Genomic DNA, 25,821 nt, shown 5'->3' on the forward strand with positions numbered 1-25,821 from the left:
GGGGAAAGGGGGAATGCCTACTCTGAGTTACAGGCCATGACCATCACCAAGGTTCTACATATGTATAGAGCACCCAGAGCCACTAAGCATTAAGGTAACAGAGTATGGCTTGGATCCTGCCAAAAACATCAGCTGATTTACAAGGATTTCCAACTGTGAAGCATGACTGTCTCACTTTCCCTTCCAACTGCAGCCTAAAGTGCTTCCCAAAATGCTGCTGCTTCTGGGGAACACAGGATCCCTAGGAAGAGCATGAACCAAGATCTGCCATAGGAGGGGGCAATCAACTAACATCACCCCCCTTCTATCCATGGAAATCCTCTCCCGCTAGATCCAACCCAATGTTTTCTGTTAATATTTTCCATGTCGCTCTCCAAAGGTGAAGCCATTTAACCTGTAAGGTATCCACACAGTTTGATACCACCCAATGATAATTATTTATCTCCTAGATTTGTAAATTATGCAGAAAACTGGAAACAAAATATAGAATTCTTTCTTTAAAAGACTTTAATATTCTGGGGGAAAACACATGAAGCAAAAAAAAAAAAAACCCCAACAACTTCCTACTGTATAACTGCTGTTTTCCTCAGTATCATTGGTTGTGTGAATGGCTCTTAATGACTGATCTCTAGGACATTGCTTTATTTTATATTTTACTTTTCTTCTAGCAGACTCAGAGCTGAGCACATGGGGTTATATAATGTCATGATAGCCCTGTAAAGTAGGAAGACATCAAAAGACATCAATGAACTTTGAAAGAAGAGAATTGAAAGGGGGGGGGGTCCATAGGCAAGCACCGTATTTTATTATTTTTGCATTATTGCCCTGCAAACTCTATTTCCACAGAATCTGCACTATCAACCTCCAATGCTATTTGACAAAAACTAACAGTGTAAGACAGATTTTCAGTGCAATCCCATGCAGAGTTGCTCCAACCTAAGCTCAATGAAGTCAGCAGATCACAGTTAACTTTTCATGCAACTGCACTAATAACCTCCAAGACTTCAAGTGCTTTTATTTTCCAGTTCTGTAATCCTAGACCTACTGTATTGTTGTTCTACTGGATATTTTATGCTGCCTGGCTGAATGGTTTTCTGTTGTTTTTACTGAATTGTAACATTATCCCTACATTATGATTCATATGCCTGCATGCCTGCATATGCCTGGCTTTAGACAGGTTTTTTTTTTTTGCTGTTTGCTTGTTTCTTGAATATTTGATGCTGTCTGATGGAATTGTTTTCTATATTTTGTAATATGCCTTGAGTCTCAGCAGGAAAGGCAGGCTATAAATCAAGCAACACAAAATAAGAATAAGAACATAAGAACATAAGAACTAGCCTGCTGGATCAGACCAGAGTCCATCTAGTCCAGCATTCTGCTACTCGCAGTGGCCCACCAGGTGCCTTTGGGAGCTCACATGCAGGAGGTGAAAGCAATGGCCTTCTGCTGCTGCTCCTGAGCACCTGGTCTGCTAAGGCATTTGCAATCTGAGATCAAGGAGGATCAAGATTAGTAGCCATAAATCGACTTCTCCTCCATAAATCTGTCCAATCCCTTTTTAAAGCTATCCAGGTTAGTGGCCATCACCACCTCCTGAGGCATCATATTCCAAACACCAATCACACGTTGTGTGAAGAAGTGTTTCCTTTTATTAGTCCTAATTCTTCCCCCCAGCATTTTCAATGAATGCCCCCTGGTTCTAGTATTGTGAGAAAGAGAGAAAAATTTCTCTCTGTCAACATTTTCTACCCCATGCATAATTTTACAGGCCTGATTCACATGTAACTGGGGGATGAATGAGATTGCAAGCCCAGCTTCCAAAATCACAAGCGACACACTGTGATCTGAAGTGAGAGTCAGGTGTTGTGATTAAGAGCAATGGACTCTAATCCGGAGAACCCAGTTTGATTCCCCACTCCTCCACATGAAACTAGCAGCATGACCTTCGGCTAGTCACAGATCTCTCAGAACTCTCTCGGCCTCACCTACCTCACAAGGTGTCTGATATGGGGAGGGGAAAGGAAGATGATTGCAAGCGGTTTTGAGATTCCTTAAAAGTAGAGGAAAGTGGGGTTTGAAAACCAGCCGTTGTTCTTCTTCGGTGACCAGCAGAGGCATTGGTGGATGCAACGTTGTTAAAAATGTCTGCAGTAGACATATTTTGCAATGATGTCGGGTGTGTTTTGAGGATGGCAGCAACCAGATAATTTGAGGGGGGGGGGGGCTCTGCCTATCCCTTGTCCTTTCCCATTTCTCCACTGATTGATGGCTAGTTGTGTTAGATTACTGCCTCAGTGCTGTGAGGAGAAAAGAATTCAACCAGAAGGAAACTGTCACTGCTTGAGTTACTGCTGGCATAAATTCTGATGTGTGAAATGATAACCTGCCACTCCATCTAATCTAGATTCCATAGAACAAAGCATGCTAAGAATAGTAATCTCAATTAGCACCATCTTGATGTTTAAGAGCTGGCTACTGAATGACAGCTACAGCCGTCTTTACAGCAGCCAGCATTAGCCCCTGGCTATATACTTAAATAGTCACATATAGATGCACTATATTAGTTTAGTATGTCAATGTGAATCAAGTTTTTGCAGGAGAATACTTCTTTAAAAATGCAAGGAGCAGTTAATTGTATTCTTGATTTTTGTTTCTTTAAAAACCCATTAACAGTTGAATACATCAACATTTCATTTAGCATCCCCTCAGTTACCCTTCCTCCTTCCCCCAATTAATTTTGAATTGATTTTAATTGTTTTAATGATGTGTTTATTGATTTTAATGACTTTTAAGAAGATATTTTGTTTTGTGTGCTTTAATTTGTTAGCTGCCTCAGTGGCCCTAAGAGAGCAGACAGGATGGATAAATTATTGTAATAAGGAAATAAATTAGCTGAAGCAGTTGAACTTAGGATAGGGTGGAAAAAAGGACCGATGGCAAAGAGTCATCTCTCTACTTCTCTTACACAGAATTCTACAGGCTAGGCTTCAGCACACAGGAGACATGAAGGCTAATACAAGAACACATCAGTGATCTGTGATTAATAGGGATGTGAAAGCTTTTTGACTTTGTGGGTCCCATCTGTCATTACAGGAATTCAGTTTTGACTTTGCAGTTGAATGACATTCATAAAGAAGCCATCACATTTTTCCACTAACAGCAGTTGTGGGATCCTTATTTATAGATTCAAGGTTTGTTCAGATAGTTGCTATTTGGGGGCAATGACTTCCCCCTTAGCACATGGCTAATATGTTTTTAAAATATATATAAGTAAATACCAGTACAGTTTGGGTACAGCTGGCCTAGCTAAAAAGCAGATCCTCTCCTTCCAGCCTCCCAATATATATGTATTTTTTAAACCCAATGCCAACAAAGGAGCAAATGTAATTCATTTGATGTATTGTTGAAGGCATTCACAGCCAGAATGAACTGGCTTTGTGGGTATTCCGAGCGGTGTGGTTGTGGTCCGGTAGTTTTTGCTCCTAATATTTCACCTTTATCTATGGCTGGCATCATCAGAGGCATGTCACAGTGAGATGTGTTTCTCTTCAGCACAGGGTGGAGTTATTGTGTTGTGAAATCTAAGTTTTGTCCACCTCACAGAGGAGTGAGGCACAGTTGCATATGCTGATTTCAAGTCCCCCAAATTGCTGGGGGGGGGGGGCTGGGCTCTTAAAAACAACCCAGGGAATAGGGTTACCATCCTCCAGGTGGTTGCTGGAGATCTCCTGAGATCGTCAAAGGAAGAGGGGAATGAGGGAGGGACCCCGGCATCTTGACATGGCCCACCCACCCTAGTGGAGGGAGGGGAGGAGGGGAGGGGGAGGTATGCCATGCAAGGGAAGGGGAGGGAGGGAGGAAGTGAGGGGTGGCTTGCAAGGGAGGGGAGGGGAAAGGGCCTGGCATCTGGACATGACCCACCCACCCTAGTGGATGGAGGGGGAGGGGTGCCATGCAAGGGAAGAGGAGTGAGGGAGGGGTGTGAGGGAGGGGTGGCACGCAAGGAAGGGGAGGGTACAGTACCCAGTACCCAGTACAGTACCCAAACTGTACTGGTATTTACTGATCTCCAGGCAACAGAGATCAGTTCCTCTGGAGAAAATGGCAGCTCATCCCAGCTGAGCTCTTTTCACTCCCCAAACTTCACCCTCCTTAAGCTACACCCTCAATATCTCAAGGTATTTCCCAACTTGAACCTGGCAAACATAGGGAGAAGAAGCAGTCCCAAGGTCTCCCTGGCATTTGTAAGCACAGGGGATTTCATTGCTAAAATAAAAGTGACACCCTCACTCTCCTGATGGATTTGGAGATGCCATCACATTTAGCTGAGCTCACAGTGAATGTCTATACAAGGTACCTCTGGAAAGTAATTTTATGTGGCAGTTTCCACTCAGACGTGAGGCCAGGCTTAAAGGCAGGAATATTTCCTAACTTAATAATGTCCAGCCTAGGCCAATCAGAAGACTTGTGTGACAAAGCCCAGGAAAGTGGTAAGAGAAAGAAGCTCTGCCAGAAGGGGACATTTCAACAAATAGTATTGGTGCCTGTATATGTGAGATGGACAGTTCTTAGTTGCAGTTCAGTTTAGATGTTATATAATTGTTTCTTTAGATGGTACAGTTAGTTAAACTCGAGATGTTCTGGCTAATGGCTTGTTCACACACACAAGGTTCTAACACATACTAGGTACATATACTCAGCACGCTCACTCAACCTTCATGGTGGAAAACCCTCAACTAAAATATAAAATACTACTGAGGAAATACAAAGCAAGACTGAATATCCCAGACTAACTGGTACTCAGGAATTCTTCCCTCACTTGAAGATATTCCTCACTGGTTTGTATCTATGGCCCTTCAGCTTGGCCCCTCAATAAACCCCTCCACCAGTTCTCTCAGTCTGTGCATATTAAAACTTTTACTCAGCGCACAGGTTGATATTAGTAGAATCAGTTACACAAGTCAACTAAACTACTCCCCTAAGAGATGTTAATGATTTTATAACATAGTTAAGGCAGATAGCTCTTAACATTAGGAAAAGTTCAAAAACCTCTCAAATTGTTCTGTCAGGGAGTTAACCTCCTCCCACTCTACACCATCTAGCCATTAGGCGAATCAGAGTCCAGGATGCTATAGCCAATCAAGTGGCTTCTCCAGTTCCTAGGCATTTATGCCTCACTCTGAAGGTAAGCAACATTTTTTTAGACAGACCTTTAAAATCACATTTTCTTCTGCTGTCCATCACAATATGCAATGAAAATTAGTGAGGATAAGTGTCAAAGTATACTTGTCACTGATTATCACTTATTTCAAGTTCAAGTTCAAAGACCTTTATTAGGCATTAAAATTATCACTTATTTTTGCTTTTATGGTTAGTGCTCCAGAAATAAGAAGGGCATACTGCAATATATATATGCTAAAGAAGTGAATATCCATGGAAATGAGTAATATACCTGGGAACTCATTCTGGATTGGACTATCCTAACACCACACACTTTGGACTGTTGTGCCCTCCTGACTTTGAGACTCTCAGTTTGGACATTGGGAAGGGTTTATGCTTGTTGCTGGCTTTGCCGCTGCAATGTGCACCTCCCAAATCTTCTATAGTCCTTCTGGCTGGAAAATCACTCAGGTTTTTCCTGATTTTTTTCCCTTCAGGGACTGAGTTGCCTCTGATAGTGGTAGCATAAGCACTTTCCCTCAGCCCTGTTCACACCCGGAAGGCGAAGAATGTCCACTGACTTCTATTTTTCTTTTCCACAGGTACTCCTCTCACAAAGGCACAAATAAAATAAATACTTGAGGCAAATTTTGACTTTACCAAGGATGAGGTAGGCTAGGCGTGAGGCAGAATACACACACACTATTTACAAGAGATTTTGGCACAGAGACTTTTGGTTTCTTCATTTTGGCACTTAAGATTGCCCGGATTCAGTTTGGCGTGGTCACCGGGGTTTTCGCGGGCTGGTTTCGTTACGGTACGCGTTTCCACTTTGCTTACCGGTAGGTGTTTTGGTATATGGCTATTCACATACAGTGTCCTAACACTGGCTTGGTACTTTTTTCACTGTACCCTCATACAGCCCTCAAAGTTAGACAAAACCCTCAAAAATAAAATATAAACTCTTTACTGAGGTAAAATTAAAGCAAATCCCTATACCCCAGACCCACTGGTACACTAGAACTCTCCTCTCTTTAGAAGCTTATCCTGGTTTAGGTAGCCTTCAGCTTGGCTCTCCCATAAACCTAACCCCATCAATACATAGTGTCCGTGTATGATCACTTTCACACAGCACTCAGGTTGTGTGAATCAGTGTCACTCTCTTTGACTGATATACCTCCCTCCGAGTTTAGTCTTTCACATAGTTAAGACAGACAGCACTTAACATCAGCAATGTTTCAGACCAAAAGTCTCACATAATGTACTGACAAAGAGTTTAACCTTCTCCCTCTCTGCATCATACAGTTACTTGCTCAATCAGAGTGCAGGAAGCTAGGAACCGTTCCCCTGCTCCTAGAATAAAGGGTGACAATATTTTACTTTGGCCAAAACTGCTACTTCAAAGGTGACCTTGCTATAGGGGTCCTATCCGCGCCGCTTTCTGATTCACTTGTACATTTATATTTCTTTGTTTACATGCATTGAAAGGCTCTGATGGCAGAATTATTGTTACAGATAATAGTGAGTCAGAGAGAACATAGCATGATTAGGATGAATTTTCCAAGTTAACAGTGGGAGAAAATCTTTAAGTTGAATCCCAGGACAATTCAATAGTGTCCTAATGCAGAAATTCTTCAAATATGTGAGATATGGTTCCCCTGGGAAAGGAGGGAGGGAGGAAGGGAGGGAGGGATTTTCTTAAAGGGCTATGTATGTGGATATGCTTATTACATATGTCTAAAAAATTGAAAGCTATTTCCAATACCATTTTATGTATACAGTGGGAAGGATTTGTTATGGGTGCTAAGACAAGACAGTCAAATGAGTATTATTTTACAATTGCTAACTAATTTAATGGTTTAGTGAGGCTGAAAAATGGCTTTGTATATCATTGGCAATGACAGCTATACAGTTCCACCTCCAATGAAAAGCTATTGTCTGTAGTTTGAGATTGCCTTAAACTATCCTAAGGCACAGCCCTGTTTTTCTCCTTCCACAGCTTTGTTCTCTCTTGTAAAACTTTGCTGGGAAACAAACTAAAACAATAATCCTTTCCAGGTTCCTCACATATTCTCTTGTTGTTTTTTAAAGCCAAACAACATAGAGCACTGAGCAAACCTAGAACCATCCTGTACCTATTAAACATTGACTCCTCCTGCTGTGGTTAAAGCAAGACAGAGATGCAACAGGATACCTGACGAAATCTCAGATGCAGAAACCCAAGAGAGATACACTTTCACACAAGCACACACAAAACATCTATCCAGTCTGATTGATCTGTTGTTGAGCTAGAAATTCTGTAGTGTCTCCAGACTCCTAAGATCTGTACGTGTGAATGACAGCAGGTTACTCAAACCTAACAAAACAGCTTCACAGAAATAAAGTCATGATTCCAGAGCCACTGCAGAGCCTTAGCCATCTCTGTCCTGATAAACCGCCAATGTATTCCTTCTTTTTCACACTAATCCTTTCCAAGTGTCTAAGCAGCCTGTTCTTGTGATTTCATGTAGAGCCCTCTTTTTATTTTATTTTATTTATTTATACCCTGCCTTTCTACCCAGTGGGTACCCCAGGTGGCTGCCATCATTCCTTTCTCCTCCATCTTACCCTCACAACAGTCCTGGAAGGTAGGTTAGGCTGAGAGTGTGTGACTGGTCCAAGCTTCCATGGCACGTGTTTGGATTCACACACAAAATTCTTTATGTGTGAGATATTTGCTACATACTGTATTACTTTTCACTAGGTTGGATCCAATGGTGCTGTTTCACTGGCGCAATAATACTTAGCACTGGCAGAATGGCACTGGATACAGTGAAGAAGGGAGAGTAACATTTGCCAGCTTGCCATCCAGACTCACACTCTGGCCTCTCATGTTCTTGGTGACAGCAAAATTTGGGGCAGGGGAGGGAATGAGTGAACTGCAGCAGAAGGAAGAAAGGAGAGAAAGTCCCAGTCTCCAAGTTTCAATCCACCATATTTTTAGGGTATTTAACATATTCAGATTATTACTGTGTATTAGCTTCTTTTTTTCTTTTCCTTTATTTTCTCTTCTTGCATTTTCATTCTGACTTTCTACCCAGGTGTTCAAATTAGCATTCTTGATTATCTTACCCCCATTTTTTCATCAAATAAATTTGTTAGGCAGATGAAGCTGACATAATGTTTGGCCTAAGGTCACTTAGTCAACTTTATGAGTGGAGGTTTAAGCCTGAGTCTCTCCTGCCAAACCTCTCTGAGCTTTATCTACCCTAACGGTATTATCTATAGCTTTATTCAGAAATTGCCCTGGTGTTTCAATTCAGTGCTGCTTTTTGAATGATAGCTTGATGCTAGAATAAATCCTTTTTCTTTTTTTACAACCAGAATTATTGGTTTATTGCTGTAGTTTTCTGTATACTTTTATTATTTTGTGTTAGTTTGAGAGCCAGCATGGTGTAGCGGTTAAGAGCAGGTGCACTCTAATCTGGAGAACTGGGTTTGATTCCGCACTCTGCCACTTGAGCTGTAGAGGCTTATCTGGTGGACTAGATTACCTTGTACACTCCAGCACATGCCAGCTGGGTGACCTTGGGCTAGTCACAGTTCTTTGGAGCTCTCTCAGCCCCACCCACCTCACATGGTGTTTGTTGTGAGTGGGGAAGGGAAAGGAGTTTGTAAACCCCTTTGAGTCTCCTTACAGGAATATAAATCCAACTCTTCTTCTGCTTGCTGTTGTGTAATTTTGTTGTGCTATTTGAGACTGTTTTAACCCTCATTGAAGTTCTGATTAATTCATAGCTTTATTTTGAATTGTTGTATGTCCCCCATCATGGCAGCTTCTGAAGACAGAAAACAGAAAACTTAAAACAAATAATAAGGAATTAATGGTGAAATTTCGTAGGATAATCATTTCAGTAGTTTCAAGGTGTAACAAGATGTACAGCGAGACATTTTTTCTAATTTTTCTCCCATTTTCTACTGAGGGAAACCCTTTACACCCACCATTTTCTCTATTGTTACAAAATCCATGATTATTTTCATCCACAAAGCTCTACCTTCTTGGCACAAATGTACTAAAATCTTCAAAACCCTGAAGGCATTCAAAGGAAGAGGCAGAATCTTTTCACATTTTTCTTATTTAGCTTCTAAGTGCTTTAAAGGGAACACCAGGGCTACCAGAAGGCTGACCTTAAGATGAAGATGATCAGAACAACGATTCTGTAAAAACACCGGAACTTTTGTTCCCCATAACTCTGTGATGTATTCACCAAATCACCTCAAGCTGAGCTAATTCTATACAGCAAGCCTAGAGGTCCTGTATATTGGAACGGGTATACCCAAGGGTGCATTCATACCATGGCAGGTTAACAAGGTGATAAATGTTCAAAAAGACTAGAGCCTTTGGCAGACATTATAGTAGTATTCTGTTCATGTGTTGTGGCAGCCAGCCAGACATTATAGTAGTATTCTGTTCATGTGTTGTGGCAGCCAGTCAATCTCATATCTCAAGAGTGTGCAGATCTCTGTGATGCATCTTACATGCACAATTTTGTAATGTGTGAATTGTGTTGATTTTCCATGCTGATATAGTTTCCATTTATAGGAAACAGTTCTCATGAACGGAAGCCATAGCTACATGAAGCTTTGTTATGGAAATAATCCAGAGCCAGTAACAATATGTATTTATCTGAGGTTATCCTTTTTGCCTTTTAAAATTTTTTATGTTTGTTGTGTTTTGTTGCTGTTGTTCTACGTATGCCAATAAAGGCTTTGCGTTGCTTGCCATAGCTACATGGAAAATCCACACAGTGCCTAATGCATATGTTACAAGCTCATAGTTTCAGCTAGGTAGCCACAATAGTCTGCAGTAGAACAGCAAGATTCCAGTTTGGTAGCACCTTAAAAAACCAACAAGATTTCCATGCTCTAAGCTTCTGAGTTCCAGGTTCACGTGTATTTGCCTCCTGAAATATGCAGCTGGCAGGTCCCTGCAATGCATAAATGAAACGCCGCTGTGACATATACAGAGGACTATTAGCCACAGTTCTAGTTGTTGGAAGTTAGATTTGGTGGCTTGAATGCAAAGCATAGCACATCATTTTTATTCATATGAATGATGCCCATCTATCATTTGCTATGTCTTCTGAATACATTTATGATATTTAGTGTAGCTGTCATCCAAGAGACTGACAACTTAACCTCATGCCCAGATGCCTGGGGTACAGTCTAAATTTGGGGGGCTTTGTCATAGTTTCAGAAAGTAACATGCAGCTTGGCCAATAGAATGTTAAATGGTTAGCAATTCAAACAAGACTACATTCATTTTCACAGGAACAAAACCAACTGCTTTGATGATGGCACACCTTGTTTTTAAGCAGATGGCACACTTTTGTCACAGAAGTCCCCATCTTACAGGTAACATTCTCTCCTATGCCAGAGAGAAGGAGATATGCTTTTTAAAGGTAGCATTAATTTTCTGTGGTTGCAGAAAGAACTTACGATAAGAATTATTTGTAAAATGTTATAACTCTGTGCCCTGATTAAAAGAAAGCAGTTTTTGGTCAATACAAAAAAACACAGTTTTTAATCAACTAAGCAACCATAACTGAGCAACCACCATTCATAAAATAGCCTCAGTGTGCTCAAAGCAGTTTATTTTAGATATTGGTATAGATAGGGGCTAATCTATGGTTGGCATATTCAGAGGCTTGTCATGGTGAGTTGTGTTTCTCTCTGCGGCACAGAGAGAAACTCATCTCACCGTGACATGCTTCTGAAGATGTCAGCCATATTTTCAGGCAAAACATTAGGAGAAAAACTACCAGATTACAGCCACAGGAAAACCCACAACAACCTGTTGATTACAGCCACAAAAGCCTTCAACAGTACAAAATATTGCTAGTGTTGCTCTGCTAGGTTAACAATCCCCTTCCCCACCATCTCCCATCATTGCAAGTACAGCATAAAAAAGAATGGGAAACGAATTTACACTCTAAAAGTGTTGGAGTAGCAAACACGAAGTAAATTAGGTTTAAATAACCCAAACCTCTCTGTCTGATCGTTTGTTCCCTGGCAGCCCCACTGTCTCCTCTAAACTGCCTTCCTCCAGTCAGATCTTTTCTTTTCCTTTTTTTTAGTAATGTTGTTTTTTACTTGTTCTCTGTGAAGATGTACATAAATGTATCAAGGGATGACAGGCAGGTGCTTAAAAAGAATTGTGTGACCCCCCTCTTTCCAAATAGGAACGTTCCAAATGGGAAAGAAGAAAACCAAACAAGGTCAACTAGAGTCATGGAGGGAAGTGGTCCACCCTGAGCCCTGCAGAGATAGGGTGGGATGTAAATTGAAAAAATAAAATAAAATAAGGAAGGTGGACAGAGGAATTGCATTGAGACAGAAGCTGATTAAAATCTAATCTTACTACATCATGTTTCTTGATGCAGGGTTTTGTTTTGTTCACTAATCTTAAAAAAACTAGCTACTTCTGGAAATAGTTATGGAAGTTCATTAATCCTCTGGCATGTTGGCAGTGGTGTTCCTACCTAGGGACAGGGGGTACCCTATGTCCCCGGGCGCCCCCCATTTGGTCACGTTGGGGGCGCCAACATTTCAGGGTCATTTGTGCGTTTTTAAATTTTTAAAGTGTTTTTTCACGTTCCGGCCTGCAGGGAGCGCGTTTTTAAGGCTAGCAACACCAAAATTTCAGGGTACCACTCAGAGACTGTCCTGATGATACCACCCAAATTTGGTGATGTTTGGTTCAGGGGAAGCAAAGTTATGGACCCCCAAAGGGAGTGCCCCCATCCCCATTGTTTTCAATGGGAGCTAACCTGAGATGGGGGCTACACATTTGAGGGACCATAACGTTAGCCCTCCTGAACATAACTTCACCAAACTTGGGTGGCATCATAAGAATAGTTAACAAATGATACCCTGAAATTTTGGTGTCACTAGCTTTAAAAATACACCCTTTCCAGGCACCCCAATAAATTTGCCCAAGATTCTTTGTTTTGCAGTGACTTTGCTACATTGTAGCCAATGGGGAATTTCTGAGGCAGGCTGCACATTTTTTAAGATAGAGGCACCAGACTTTCAGGGTGGCTCCAGGAGGGCATCCTGGTAATTGCATCCAGGTTTGGAGACTTTTTGCTTCATGGGGGGTTCAATTTTATGGGCCCCCAAAGGAGGCTTATTTTGTTTCCCTCACTCCTGCACATGAGAAGCCTGTGGGCTGAGTTCTCTCAGAACTCTCTCAATTCCCCCCCCCACTCCAGAAGCAAAGCTCACCAAGCTTGGATGCTATTACTCAAGAGGCCTCTTGGAAGCCACCTTGAAAGTCTGGCACCTCTATCTTCAAAATGTGTGGTCACTCAAGCTACACACCTCAGACATTCCCTCAGAATCTGCCAGGCTTCTTCAGCAAGGATTCTGTGGTGGGAGAAAAATTACTTCTCTCCCCCACCATAGACTTCAATGGGAGCTATCTGTTATGCCCAGATGGGATCTGTGGTAGAGGGTTTCAACAGGAGGCACTGTGGTAGGGATGTTGCTCCTGAGTGGGGGCATACTTTCCTGTAGGGCTGCTGGTGTGAGAGTCTCCCTGAAAGGAACTCAGCCAAATTTGCTAGAAATGTGTGTGGAAGAGGAAAAATGCTGTGGGCACCGAAGTTGAAGAGATTTGAACCTGATGCCCACAGTGCATTCGGCCATCACAGGGCGAAACTCTTAGCAAAGTTGGCTGGTTCCTTTCAGGGAGACTCCTACACACCAGCAGCCCCTGCAGGAAATAAGTGCCCCCACCCAGAGAAAGACCACTACCACAGTGCCTCCTGTTGGAAACCTCTCATCACAGAGCCAGCTGGGGCATAACAGAAAGTTTCTCCCATTGGAAGTCTATGCCCCACAAGAACATGCACATCATGCAGGCTTTGATGCCTGGCAGATTCTGGGGAATGTCTGGAGTGTGTAAAGCGAGTGACCACACATTTTTTTGAAGACAGAGGTGCCAGACTTTCAAGGGTGGCTCCAAGAGGCCTTGAGTGGCAATAGCATCCAAGCTTGGTGAGCTTTGCTTTTGGGAAGAGTGGGTGGTGGGGGCTTGAGAGAAGTTCTGAGAGAACTCACCCAGCAGGCTTCCCATGTGCAGGAGCAGGGAAACAAAATAAGACCTTTGGGGGCCCCATAAAATTGGACAGAAGCAAAGATCTCTAAGCCTGGATGCTATTACTCAGGAGGGGGCTTCCTGGAGCCACCTTTGAAAGTCTGGTGCTTCTATCTTCAGAAATGTGCAGCCTGCCTCAGAAATTCCTCATTAGCTACAATTGAGCAAAGTCACTGCAAAACAAAGAATCTTGGGCAAATTTATTGGGGTGCCTGGAAGGGATGTATTTTTACAGCTAGTGACACCAAAATTTCAGGGTATCATTTGTTAACTATTCTTATGATGCCACCCAAGTTTGGTGAAGTTATGTTCAGGAGGACCAAAGTTATTGTCCCTCAAATGGGTAGCCCCCATCTCAGATTAGCTCCCATTGAAAACAATGGGGATGGGAGCATTCCATTTGGGTGTCCATAACTTTGCTTCCCCTGAACCAAACATCGCCAAACTTGGTGGTATCATCAGGGCAGCCTCTGGATGATGCCCTGAAATCATGGTGCCGCTAGCTTTAAATGCGCTCCCTGCAGGCCAAAAAAACACCAAAAATACCCCCAAAAGCCCAAATTGGTCATGGTGGGGGAGGGTGGCCGCCCATACGCCAGGCGGGGGGGGGGGGCGCCAAACTCAGGTTTTGTCCCCGGGCGCCAGTTTGCCTAGGTATGCCCCTGCATGTTGGTGGTGCTATTTCTGTTTCCATTTCATGAGGCGCTAGGCCAGGAGTGTGTGCGATGGGGTTGCCGGCCTCTGGGCCGGGGGCTGGAATTCTCCAAGAATTGCAATTGATCTCCAGAGATCAGTTCCACTGGAGAAAATGGCAGCTTCGCAAGATGGACTCCATCACATCACATTCCTGATAAACTCCCTTTCCAAACTCCATCCTCCCCAGACTCCACCACCACCACCCTCCACATTTCCAGGAATTTCCCAGTCTGGATTTAGCAACCCTATCCCACAATGTAGGAGCACCATGGCATCCATCTGTTTCTTTCCTAGTGCCAGCCAAGTGTTTCTAGAAAGTGGGCAAAGCCAAGAGGTGGGGCTTCCGAGCAGCCATTTAAGAGTTGACAAATACTGCCAGCTGAATATTTCTTAGCTAGTTCAATACATTTCCTTATTTGCGGGCATGTGCAAGAAAATATTTCTAAGCAACATGTTCATTTTAAAAGACACCTTCTGCCTGCATAACCTTCTTCCATTACATTTTGCGCTTGGCTCCGCCTCTTTCGGAAGCCATTACATGGCTGGCTCCATCTCTTATGGCAGCCATTTTAAGGTTGTACCCACCAATCTGTGTCACAGTTAGGGGATTCCTGCACTAAAAAGATTAGAGAAGAGAAGAAAGGACAGAGGGGAGAGAGTGTCTCAGCAGGAATGTTGTCCAGCCAGAAGTCTTTTCTGACATTTCCATTGAAGCAGATTATTCCAATTTGTGTTTATGTACAGTGTTCCCACTTTCTGTCAATTGCTGTACCCTGTCTAAAATGAGGATGCTTTCTCTGATCTGGTTAGATTTGGCAAAGAGAATTCCACAGATAATTTCCTACCAGTTGGATAGAAAACAAAAATCACAGATGGAAATGTGACTCCCATGGAAATAAATGGGAATAACCAAACAAGAGAATAAAGAATCTGGTGTCATAATGGTAATAAAGAAAATAAATTAAGATAGTAAAGAATAAAACAACTGGAATACAACCAGAATAAGCCTTCTATATGTATTCCTAGGTCCAGGCTCATTATAATACAGGTGAATTATTCAAAATAGTCCATAACCTGCCCTTTGGGTTAGCTGCTCCAGACTTCCAAGAAGACATTTGCACCTCTTAAATCCTTCATGAATGAAGAATATCACCAGGTGTGGGTTTTGGTTGCAATAATTACATAGAAGTATAACATTCTTAACAATACTAGAGCTGGCAGCTTAGCTCAGTGACTGCCAAAAATCTTTTTTTTTAATAATAAATTTCAAAATTATTTTTCAGAATATATTAAACACAGTAAAAAAAAGAAACAAGAAAACAGTTGAGGTTATAAGAAATGTCTACCCACAATTATATTAAATACACATTACATAATGGATCCCAAAGTGACTGCCAAAAATCTAAAGACCTAAATGAATAATGAATCAAGTTGTAACTTGCTTCCTGTTTACTCAGAACTGCTGCTAGAAAACATAACCAGTTTACTATTTTCCTTTAGTATCAGCAGTATACATTGAATGCCTCAATAGGTACACCAAATGAGAGCAATCCAATGGTAATAGTAAAGAAGTAATTTATACGTTTTAATATATAGCATTTGTTTGAGAGGAGGACTATGAATTTTCAAACTTTAGAACTGCATTGTTCAGGAAAAGATTTTGCTCATCCTCTTAGCCTTCAGGATATTTGAAGGCCACAGATAAAATAAACTACAGCTGACTACAGTTATCCTTACTGATGTGTTTAGATCTCTACACAGATAAGTCTAAAGGGACAGTTGAGGTCCATTGGGTAGAAGAAAATTTAATGTATGTGATTTAAATTCCAAACAATTTTCTAATGTAGGGGATTTGATCCTCCTTGCGTAGGAGGAAGACACAGCACCAAGGGAACTGATCCATAGGATCCAAGTTAACATTGTTTGGTCTTTAGGAATCAGAGAAGGATCAGGTTGCACATATTATATCAGAATCAAAGATCCATTTGGAGTTTTCAAGAATGAGCCATGATCAGAATATGTTTCCCACCAGTCTGAGTTTGTGGATCAGGTGAATTTTTTACTTCCGACCCAACTTTTCCCATAGTCATTCCTTCATCTTGATCATTACAAAAATGTAACATTGGGAACAACAGAGAATAGTTTTTAAAAGTGTTCCCATTTTTTCAATGTCCATTTTATTCAATGTCCTTTTGCCACATTTAGGGTCCAAACTAGATGACCATGGGAGTTCAGTGGCCAAATCACCTGTGGGTTTTTCAAATTGCTAAGAGCAGCCTCTTGAAGTAGAAGCATTGGGTGTGTGGGGCAGTGAATCACATAGCAACCTAGGAATACTGACATCTTGTCCCCAGATGGGGAAAATTATGACTGGAGGGGGGATTCAAATTGCAAAAACAATAAGAAGAGATGCATCAATCCTCTCTTGTGTCACAGGCAGGATTTAGATTACTCCCCACACAATGACTTTTGATACTTGGGGATTCTAATCATGTATGTCCTTAAAAATCTGCCTTCAGCCTCAATAAAAAATATCAGGTCATAAATAAATAACATAAATAAACAATGTGCAGCCTTCCTTTGCAGATTTTTAAGCTTTACAAAACTTGCAGAACCTTCAGACTGGATGTTTCAGTACTATGCGCTCAAACACCCGATCCTTTCTTTCAAACTGCATCCCACTATTTGAAGATAATCAGTCTCTATCCCTTTAATTGTATTTTGCGTATGTTGCAACTGGAGAGAATAAAACAGTCGGTATGCAAATATTCTAGCATCTTTGCTATTTAAAAATCCAGTGAGTAGCACAAAGATGAATGTTTTAATCTTTGGCTACACCACTTACCTTTGCTGAACTTGGAGACCTGACATGTTGCTTTACATTTGTAATTTCATTGATATGGTGGGGAAATGCATGTTTCATTCCCTTTGGATACTTCTTCATTCATCACTGACACTGATACTGGGGATTTGCACTAAGTCTCACACATTGAATCTTGTTATTTTAACATGCAAAGCACTTTGTCATCTTAATCTCATTAACAAGTGCTGCCATGTCATGTCACCGGTCCACCCACCTCAGTATTACCTACTGACAGCCAGCCTGAGAGGCTGAGAAAGATGCTTCCGAGCATCTATTACCTGGAGTCAGGCCCTTCTGCATTCACAGCACACGTTCCAACAGCCACAGCCATGAAAATATGCATCTCTCCACCACAGAAGGCAGTGTCAAAATTTAGTTCAAAATAACTTGCACTATCTTAGAATCTCTAACTGCTAGGGAAGCAAATATAATTTACATGATGGTAAGGATGTTAGCCCAAATTCAAGATGTTCAGAGCTAATTAGCAAGATAATTGTGTAGACTGATTAATTGCTACAAGCGGAGTGCATTCATTGTACAGGCTTCATTAACTATGACTGAACCAGGCTGAGGAGCTGTGCTGCAATCTCATGGCTTACACGCTCACTCTTCCGATCAGACTTTCCTTTTACTCATGCTGTACATGCCAATGCTATACTGGACAGGCTGCAATACAGACAGCTTTTTCCCTTCAAGCTGAAGCTCTATTGTACCTAATCAGGTGCTCTGCATGCAGGCCATGCAGGAGTGGCATCACATTTGGGGGGAATGAGCAAGTGTAGGTCATTGGACACTCCAAGTGGAAAGGAAAGGTCTGTTTAAACCAACCAGGGCAACAGGAGAGATTGTTGGTATTATGCTTTGCATTTTAAGAGTGTTCTACAATAGACTTTAGAATAAATTAGGTTATGCATTTCAATGATATATTTCAGGATGCATTAAAACAACTCATTTTCCCCCTCTTTGGTTATATTTTACTACCTCTGAGGCTAGCACATTCTGAACCTCCTATCTACTGTGGTGCCACCTTTTGGCTCTATGGCAAGATTGCCAGTTCTGGGTTGGGAAATTCCTGGATATTTTTAGGCCTGAGGAGACTGGGATTTGTCGAGCAGAGGAACTTCAGTGGGGTATAACACCATAGAGTCCATCTTCCAGAGCAGCCATTTTCTTTAGAGGAACTAATCTCTGTAACCTGGAGACCAGTTGTAATTCTAGGAAATCGCCAGCCACCACCTGGAGATTGATGACTGGAGACTGTAGCATGTAGGCTGGATAAGCATGGATAGTATGCTACATTAACACAGAAAAACTGAAGAAACAAACCAATGCTCCTGCCTTAACTTTCATTGTTTTAAAGGGTCTCTGGCTCTTAAGGTTACAGTGTGAGGCATCCAGCCAAGCCAAATCAAGGGTAGTGATATCAACAGATACCATCCAAAGCACAACTACCTAAAGATGTTGGTAAACTGGGAGATGGGGGGAGCAGAATACAGTATAGAAGAGAATCTCTCCAGCATGCCACCAAAGCATGCCATAGACTAATCTACAGGAGTGTCATACCAACAAATGGGAGATTCTTATGAAGAGGTCTCCTTTGAGGGCCAGTCCTGACATAGGAAAATTTGGAAATGCTTACTGAACTTCCACATTAGCCCTTTTCTCCAGAATTGGATTTGTTTATTCATTCAATATTAGTAAGAATCCAGACTATACTGCTGTTAAAATGTTACACTCCAGTGCTTCTCTGGCCCTTTCCAGACACCATTTAAAATGTTTTCAGACAATTAATAAAACATTTCCTCCATGGTGTTCTGGGTTGTTTTTTTTCCCTCTTTACTTCCAAAAACATTTCCAAGCAGCTTTTTCTCTGTGTTTTAAAACCACCCTTTAAAACTATTTTTTTGTCTAAAACATTTGCGAGCCAATTGCCCTCTCAGGGCAGTCATTTTATCTTTCCTGCTGCCATTTTCCATGCCTCTGTGCCATCATGCAACTTTCCCCGCGGTGCCATTTCTTCATGTCCCTGATCTCAGTCCTTCCCCCCCTTACCTCTCATTTTCATCATTTGGAGGGGGGTTGCTCTTTGGGTGAATCTATGAAGCCTGGATTAAATGGAGCTACAAAGCACTGAAGCAATAAAGCATGACTTCAACAAAGAAGAAGAAAACAATTAAAAACCCGCCATGAAACATTTGGAGAGGGTGAGTGTGGACAAACATTGTGGTAAAGGGGAGATTGAAAACATTCTGGAAAGGTTGTGACTTGTCCTTCAATCTTTTCTTAAAAGGCAGTTTGTTTATATTTTTAGCACAAGTCCAGTGAATGTTCCTGGGGAGAGGGGATGGAATAGAAGTGCCTGTGCATGCACAGGAAAGACATTTGGAAACCATTTCAGAACAGCCATCACTGGAGCCAACAATACATTCAGTGCAGAGCCAAAGTTATAGTCCTTTTCCAGTAAGTTGCTAGAGTTACCAACAGGTCTGGAGAAAAAATTCCAGTCTTGTTAATGAAGGCTTACAATGTGGAAATGTGCAGCTAAAGCTTTTTCATGGCATGGAGGTAAATAACGTCACCTGGTAATGACATCCCATTAAGCATCTATTAAAGTGACAGGGCGTCTGTTTCACAGCTGGCAACCCCATGTGATTGCAGAAGCACCAAATGGCCCTTGCATGGAAGCTTGGATATGGAACCTAGTACCATTTCAGGTGTTACTCATATTAATAAACTCAAGGTAAGATGCTTTTACTTCAGCAGTTTCCTATGTCATACACAACTTATGACTATGTTCCCACCTAGTGGCAATGTTTGCTCTATCCGTAAAAAGGCTTGAAAATTGATCAACAGTCTTATTTAAATGTATTTATTTAAAACATTTATATCCCTTTTTTCTCCTGATCAGGGGGATGTGTCGTGTTACTATGCAGCTCTCCAGCATCGGCACAAGTGCCTCTGCATCAGCCTAAATGCCCCTTATGCCGGCATAAGTGGAGTTTACAATGGTGCCAGGGTCACGCTGCCTTCTCAGGAATCCCTCTCCTCCCCTCAGGATTGTACTGCCAGTTGTCTTGGAGATGTCATGAAAAATTATGTATAACTCTGTTTAGAGTAGGGTTGCCAGCCTCCAGGTGGTGGCTGGAGATCTCTTGAGATTATAACTGATCTCCAGGTGACAGCGATCAGTTTACCTGGGGAAAAATGACCATTTTAGGGGGTGAACTTTATAGTTTTATATCCTACTGAAGTCCCTCCTGAAGTGCCTCCTCCCCCCCCCCCCCCAACCCTGCTTGCCTTAGGCTCCACTCCCAAAAGTTCCAGGAACCTGCAGCAGGTAACCCTAGCATAGGGTTTGGGAAGAGAGAGGGTCTGTGGGAGGGAAAGCATTGTTTACCAATTACCAGTAAGTGTTGTGGATGTGTGTGATTATCTATGCATACATGGGGGCAAGCATCATCATATAAATCAGCTCTATATCTGTTCCACACTTGTAAATAGGATCCTATTATGTCATTTCTGTACTGCTTAATATGTCATGTCAACACTTATGCAATGCTTCAGTCCTTGGTGGTTCCAGACTTCTAAAATCTAATGCATTGGTTATTGAATGTCCCATTTTGTTGATTGTATTGATTCACTATGTGCAATATAACATGACTCCCTATGAAAATAACAGGCTGTAAATAATATAAATTAAAAAAAATTGCAATAGCAATTGTGATCAGGAATGAAGACAAAATAACATTTTTCTTGCCCCAGGATAGCTGGAGCTTGAAGCTTGCCAACAAAAGGCAACACTTTTTTCATCCTAAGGGAAATCTAACTAATATACTTCTATAATAATTAACGCACTGTTTTGTTATAAAGCTTTTGAATACCTGTAAATTAATTTAATTGAGAATGAATAGCCTAGGGGATTTTTTTTCCCCATAAGTCAGTCTGCCGGGTTTGTTCTCTTTAGGGAAAAAAAAACTTTTATAACTCAAATATATGTCTGCATATTTTATTATTATATTTTCAGTGCCTGATCCAGTTCTATGATTTTTTTCCAGTTCAGCTATTTTTTGGGTCATTTCCTATTGACAATTCCACTGTTTCTCTTAACATCAGTTTGAAAGTAAAATTGTTAATTTTTCCATGGTTTTATTCTGTCTTTTCTCAGCCTGAATAAGTATCCTATTCAGTCACCATGAGAATGTCCCTGTATTTAATTTCCCTGGGCATAATTAATTTCTAAGGGATCATGCTTCAATAATATCATTTCAGCAACTGATAACTGACTAGTTAGTGTAACTATGAGAGAGCTTGTTTGAAGGAGAACTATTCTGAACATGATCAGTGTTTCATAGCCTTGTCAATATAGGCAGGCAGTAATCTTTGAATTCTTCAAACATTTATTAACTTTGTTTTTGTACATGCAGTCAACGGGACTTTAAATTGGTGCCCATATTATAAAAAATGCACTCAAAAAAGCAGAGATTTTATTTTTATGAGGCTACGATACATAAAGTCATTATTTAGAGCTGTTTTGATTTCTTTGGTGATAAAAAAAACAATGTTCATAATGGTTAGGAAATACTGCAAACCAGTTACAAATTGTGTTCATTAAAAGCACATACATTTTGAAGTGTTTCCCATCTGACAGTATTTTTCTCCATAATAATGGCAAGTGGGGAAGGAGGAAAACTTCATTACTTTAAACCTATGACTTCTACATCATTTTGTTAGGATTTTAAAGCCTTACAATTTGGTATAAAAATATCCTCGCTCGGGCATAACATACAAGTGGTTTATCCTTTGCTGACAATGATGACTGACATGGAAATAGGTTTTTTATGGCTTAAAATTTTTAGTTGCCATTCTAAATTCTCTTTTTTTAGTTGCCTTGGAGACATTTTTTTAAAAATGCAAGAAAGCACACAAGCAATACCAAAAAATAAACAATTTCCAAAATGTCAAAATCAGTGCTCAGAAAATTGACTGAATGTTAATCCTTCTTGCTGTGTTTACTTTCACAACAGTTTTGCAAGGGAGGTCCCAAAGAAGGCCAATTTGATCATCATTCTTCTCAAGGAATACCATCAGTCAAGGCGTTAGAGAAGTGTAGCATGTCTGATGGGAATATATGTGGCTGCATATGCTGTCACATGACAACAAATTGCAGGAATGAGGTAACTTAAAAATATACTTTCCTAGGCACAGAAGTAACTTTCATGGCACAGCATGACCTTTCCTGCTGCACATTATACAGTCTGTCACTTTTTCTTCTACAAACTGACATGGCTACCTGTCTTGAGTTCTCACACAACTTTACCATACTTGTAAACATAAGAAACTGATTGTAATATGAGATTTTATTCTAGGGCTGCATGCAGACCAACAAGGTTTTCTCTCCTAAAACTTGCTATTGACAGTCATGTAAATACAATGTGATCACTTATTCCTGTATACTTTTAACTCCTGTGCAGGGTGGGGAGGTTCATGAAATATATATATACTCCATTAAAGAGGTGCAAGCCATTGTGTTACCACTCTAGGAAGAAGTCTTACATTAACCTTCTTTCTGCCCTTTTCTTGTTCCACCTGCTCAATCAATAGAGTCTTTAAAGCAGAGGCGTACCTACCAGGGGTCCTGGGGGTGCACACTGAACTGGACGCGTGCGGGGGGGGGGGCGCAAAAAATTCAGGTTCATTTGTGGGTTTTTTGTATTTTAAAGTGTTTTTTCAGTTTTTGGCCTGCAGGGGGTGCAGTTTTTAGGTTAGCAGCACCAAAATTTCAGGGATTTGTTGGGAGACTCTCTTGATGATACCACCCAGGTTTGGTGAGGTTTTCTCCAGGGGGTCCACAGCAATTGACTCCCAAAGGGGGTGCCCCTGTCCCCTATTGTTTCCAATGGGAGATAATAGAAGATGCGGACTACACCTTTGAGGGTCCATAACTTTAGACCCCCTGAACCAAACTTCACCAAACCTGGGTGGTACCAGAAGGAGAGTTTTCTAAAGATACCCTGAAATTTTGGTGCAGCTAGATTAACAATTGTACCCCTGACAGCAGGCACCTCCCAAATTTCCCCAGATTCTCCTTTTAGATCCACCTCCTTCGGCATGGATTTAAAGGGAGGATCTGAGGTCCCCAGTTTAAACATTGAAAGTGATGCTGTTTCAGGGTGGGGAATAATCCACCCCAAAACAGCATCACTTTCAATGTTGTTTTAACTGGGGACCCCAGATTCTCCCTTTAAGGTGGATTTAAAAGGAGAAACTGGGCTCCCTAGTCTAAACACCATTGAAAGTGATGCTGTTCGGGGGTGGATTCCAGCATCACTGTGGCTGCCCATGGGGGGGGGGGGGGCACAAAACTCAGATTTTGCACCGGGCTCCATTTTCCCTAGTTACACCTCTGCTTTAAAGATGCAGTATTTGTGCTATTTAGCCCCTATGGCCATTCACATTGGCAGAGGGCAATCTGTTCAATGGCCTTAGACTGGAATAACTCTGCATAGGGTTGTACTCAGTTTCTTTTAGCAGATACAGTTTCAAGTTCTTCTGCTTTTCCACATTGCAACAAATTGATTGGTATTAGAATTAACAGCTCAAATCTGTGAATTTCAGCCTTATTTCAGGGGGGGAAAAACTCCCTGAAAACTCACGGTCAGAATTCCAGGGAGAAACTCAAAGTTCGTATCGGAACAGCGTGAGGCAAAAGATAATCAGAATTCGGGATGGAGTTTATACAATGGAACCAATGTGAGCATTCGTTTCTGTAAGTACAGCGGTGATAGTGCAGTCCTACATAGTTACTCCAATCTAACCCCACTGGTTTCCATTGGGGAGCCAAACGGAAGCATTAAAAAGTGCTGCCCCAGAGACAACATATTCTTATCCTCATTTCAGAGACGAAAAAGACCACACAAATTAACTTACCGTAAAGGCAAGACGTGGTCCTGGTCTTTCGGATATAATGTCAACCTTCTACCCACTATCCCTACTGCCATCTCCGTGGCTCTCCAAATCCACATTTTTACGCATTCTCTCACACACATCCCTGTCTGCAAAAGTGTGTCCCAAAAGGGCACAAACCCTACGGCTTCTGTTTGCCTAGTTTCCAGGGAGGTAGTAAGTTTTTAAAACCAGAGCGCCCGGCACACACGAAGCTTACAACAGGAACCTCCAGGAAAAGAATCGGCTGGGAGAAGGCGCGATACATGCGCGCACCTTTCTTCCCCTCTGGGCTCCAGTCTCCGTTTCCAAACCGGCCCAGTGCCGCTACTTACATCATGGAAGATGGCCAGTCCTTGGCCCAAGTGCGGCGAGGACTCCTTGGCTTTGGGGCTGTACGCGTGCTTGGCGGAGAGCAGGCACATCGTCAGCATCTCGGTGCACGCCATCATCTTGGCACGGCGGGCAGCGGGGCTCCTCTGTCACACGCGCGGGTCGTTTCTGCCCTCCCGGTTTGCCACCCGCTCGAGATGCCCCGGAGTCACCCACCGCCAGAGACTGGGCTGGCTCTGCAGCAGCGGCAAACCGCAACGACACTCCGCTGCGAGAGGCTCTGGGCAGCCTCGAAGCAACTTTCGGCGCGGGCACCGGGCCCGCCCTTATGGTGCACCGATTGGCCAGAATCTTTTTGACTGGCAGGTTCTGGTTCTGACCCCCCCCCCCCGCTCACTATTTGCAGCCAGCTGCAAGCTCAGCCAGAGATTCGTCTGTAGAGAGGAGGGTTTGCTTCTAGATTTGGGGGCGGACAAACCCCCGCAAACCGCTCACGTCTGAAGGGTGCCCGCGAGTAGGAAGGATTCGGAAGAGAGGGGCTCTTTTTTTTTTTTTTTTGAATGATAGAAACGTTTCAAAAGGAATCCAAGGAGGAAAGACTGGAGGAGCTGGTCTAAAAGATGCAGGGGGCGCTCTGTTGAGTGTGCTTAAAAGGTCAAAAGCTGCCCTCCCCAAGAAGAATGAGCTCGGGAAATAGGAGGTTGCTGAGTTATGGTTGGGTACTGGTGGGGAGGGGGCGAACTAAGTTTGCCAGCTGGCCTGGAGACAAATGCCCTGACCCTATAAGAGAACACTTGAGGTGTGAAAAGGGGCAGTCAACGCTTGTCACAGCACAGAGTAAATTGAGCTTGTATCAAAAGGACAGGATTATTTTCTCCATTGCCAGTTGGCTGCCCAATTTAGGATATGGAGGAAGAGCCGTGCAAGCAGAGAACCAGTAGCTGTGTATGCTCGGTTGTGGGGCCTGAGCCTCCATTTACTACTGACAGGATAGGGGACTGCCAAAAGTATCTAGCCTATAGGTAGCCTTCCTTGCAAAACAGAGATGCTATGCTGTGGGTGGTGGCTTCAAGTAAATGAATTAAAATGTATAGTAGCCAAAAGAAGCTTCTTCTATCAAGCTCAGATGACTTTGTGCATTTTAGCATTTACTGTTCCTCAGTGGAACATGTTTTCTTGGGAGGTGGTGGGCTGGGCTCTCGTTTTTAAGCAGAGGCTAGATGGCCATCTGTCAGCAGTAGTGTGATTCTGTGAACTTAGGCAGATTAGGAAGAAAGGGCAGGAAGGGTTGTGCATCAGTGCTTAGCTCTCGTGGGCCCTTTCTTACATGCCCAGGGTGATGTTAGTTACCACTTTGGGAACTGGAAGGAATTTTCATCTAGGTCAGGTTGGCCAGGGATCCTGAAAGGTTTTTTGTTTTGTTTTTGCTACCTTCTCGGCATAGAGCAAAGATCAGTTTTCTTTAAGTTACCCCTTCCCAGCTGCCATGTGGTTAGGTCTTGATCCTTAAAATTATAGACTCTGGATCGATGATCAGTAGTGTTTATTGGAAAGGTAACAGAGCACCCAGCTTGCAAGAAGCCCGTTCTGCCAAACCTGGCTTTTGCACCCCACATACCCCGGACTTTATGTAAGAAAGAGTTACAGCAGAGAAATGTAAGGCTCATTCCGCACATGCAGAATAATG

General features: G+C 42.2%; 1 protein-coding gene across 1 annotated transcript in view; it reads right to left on the reverse strand.

Moving 5' to 3' along the window:
- Nucleotides 1–24,456, reverse strand: part of NECAB3 (N-terminal EF-hand calcium binding protein 3) — a 97,322-nt gene extending 72,866 nt beyond the window's left edge. The window contains exon 1 of the mRNA XM_048497259.1: nucleotides 24,137–24,456. Coding sequence (XP_048353216.1) covers nucleotides 24,137–24,253 — 117 coding nt within the window. The 5' untranslated portion in view covers nucleotides 24,254–24,456. The remainder of the gene's footprint in view (nucleotides 1–24,136) is intronic.
- Nucleotides 24,457–25,821: the final 1,365 nt, after the last annotated feature.

This window comes from Sphaerodactylus townsendi, linkage group LG05 (genome assembly GCF_021028975.2).
Source record: "Sphaerodactylus townsendi isolate TG3544 linkage group LG05, MPM_Stown_v2.3, whole genome shotgun sequence".
In the NCBI taxonomy this organism is placed as follows: Eukaryota; Metazoa; Chordata; class Lepidosauria; order Squamata; family Sphaerodactylidae; genus Sphaerodactylus; species Sphaerodactylus townsendi.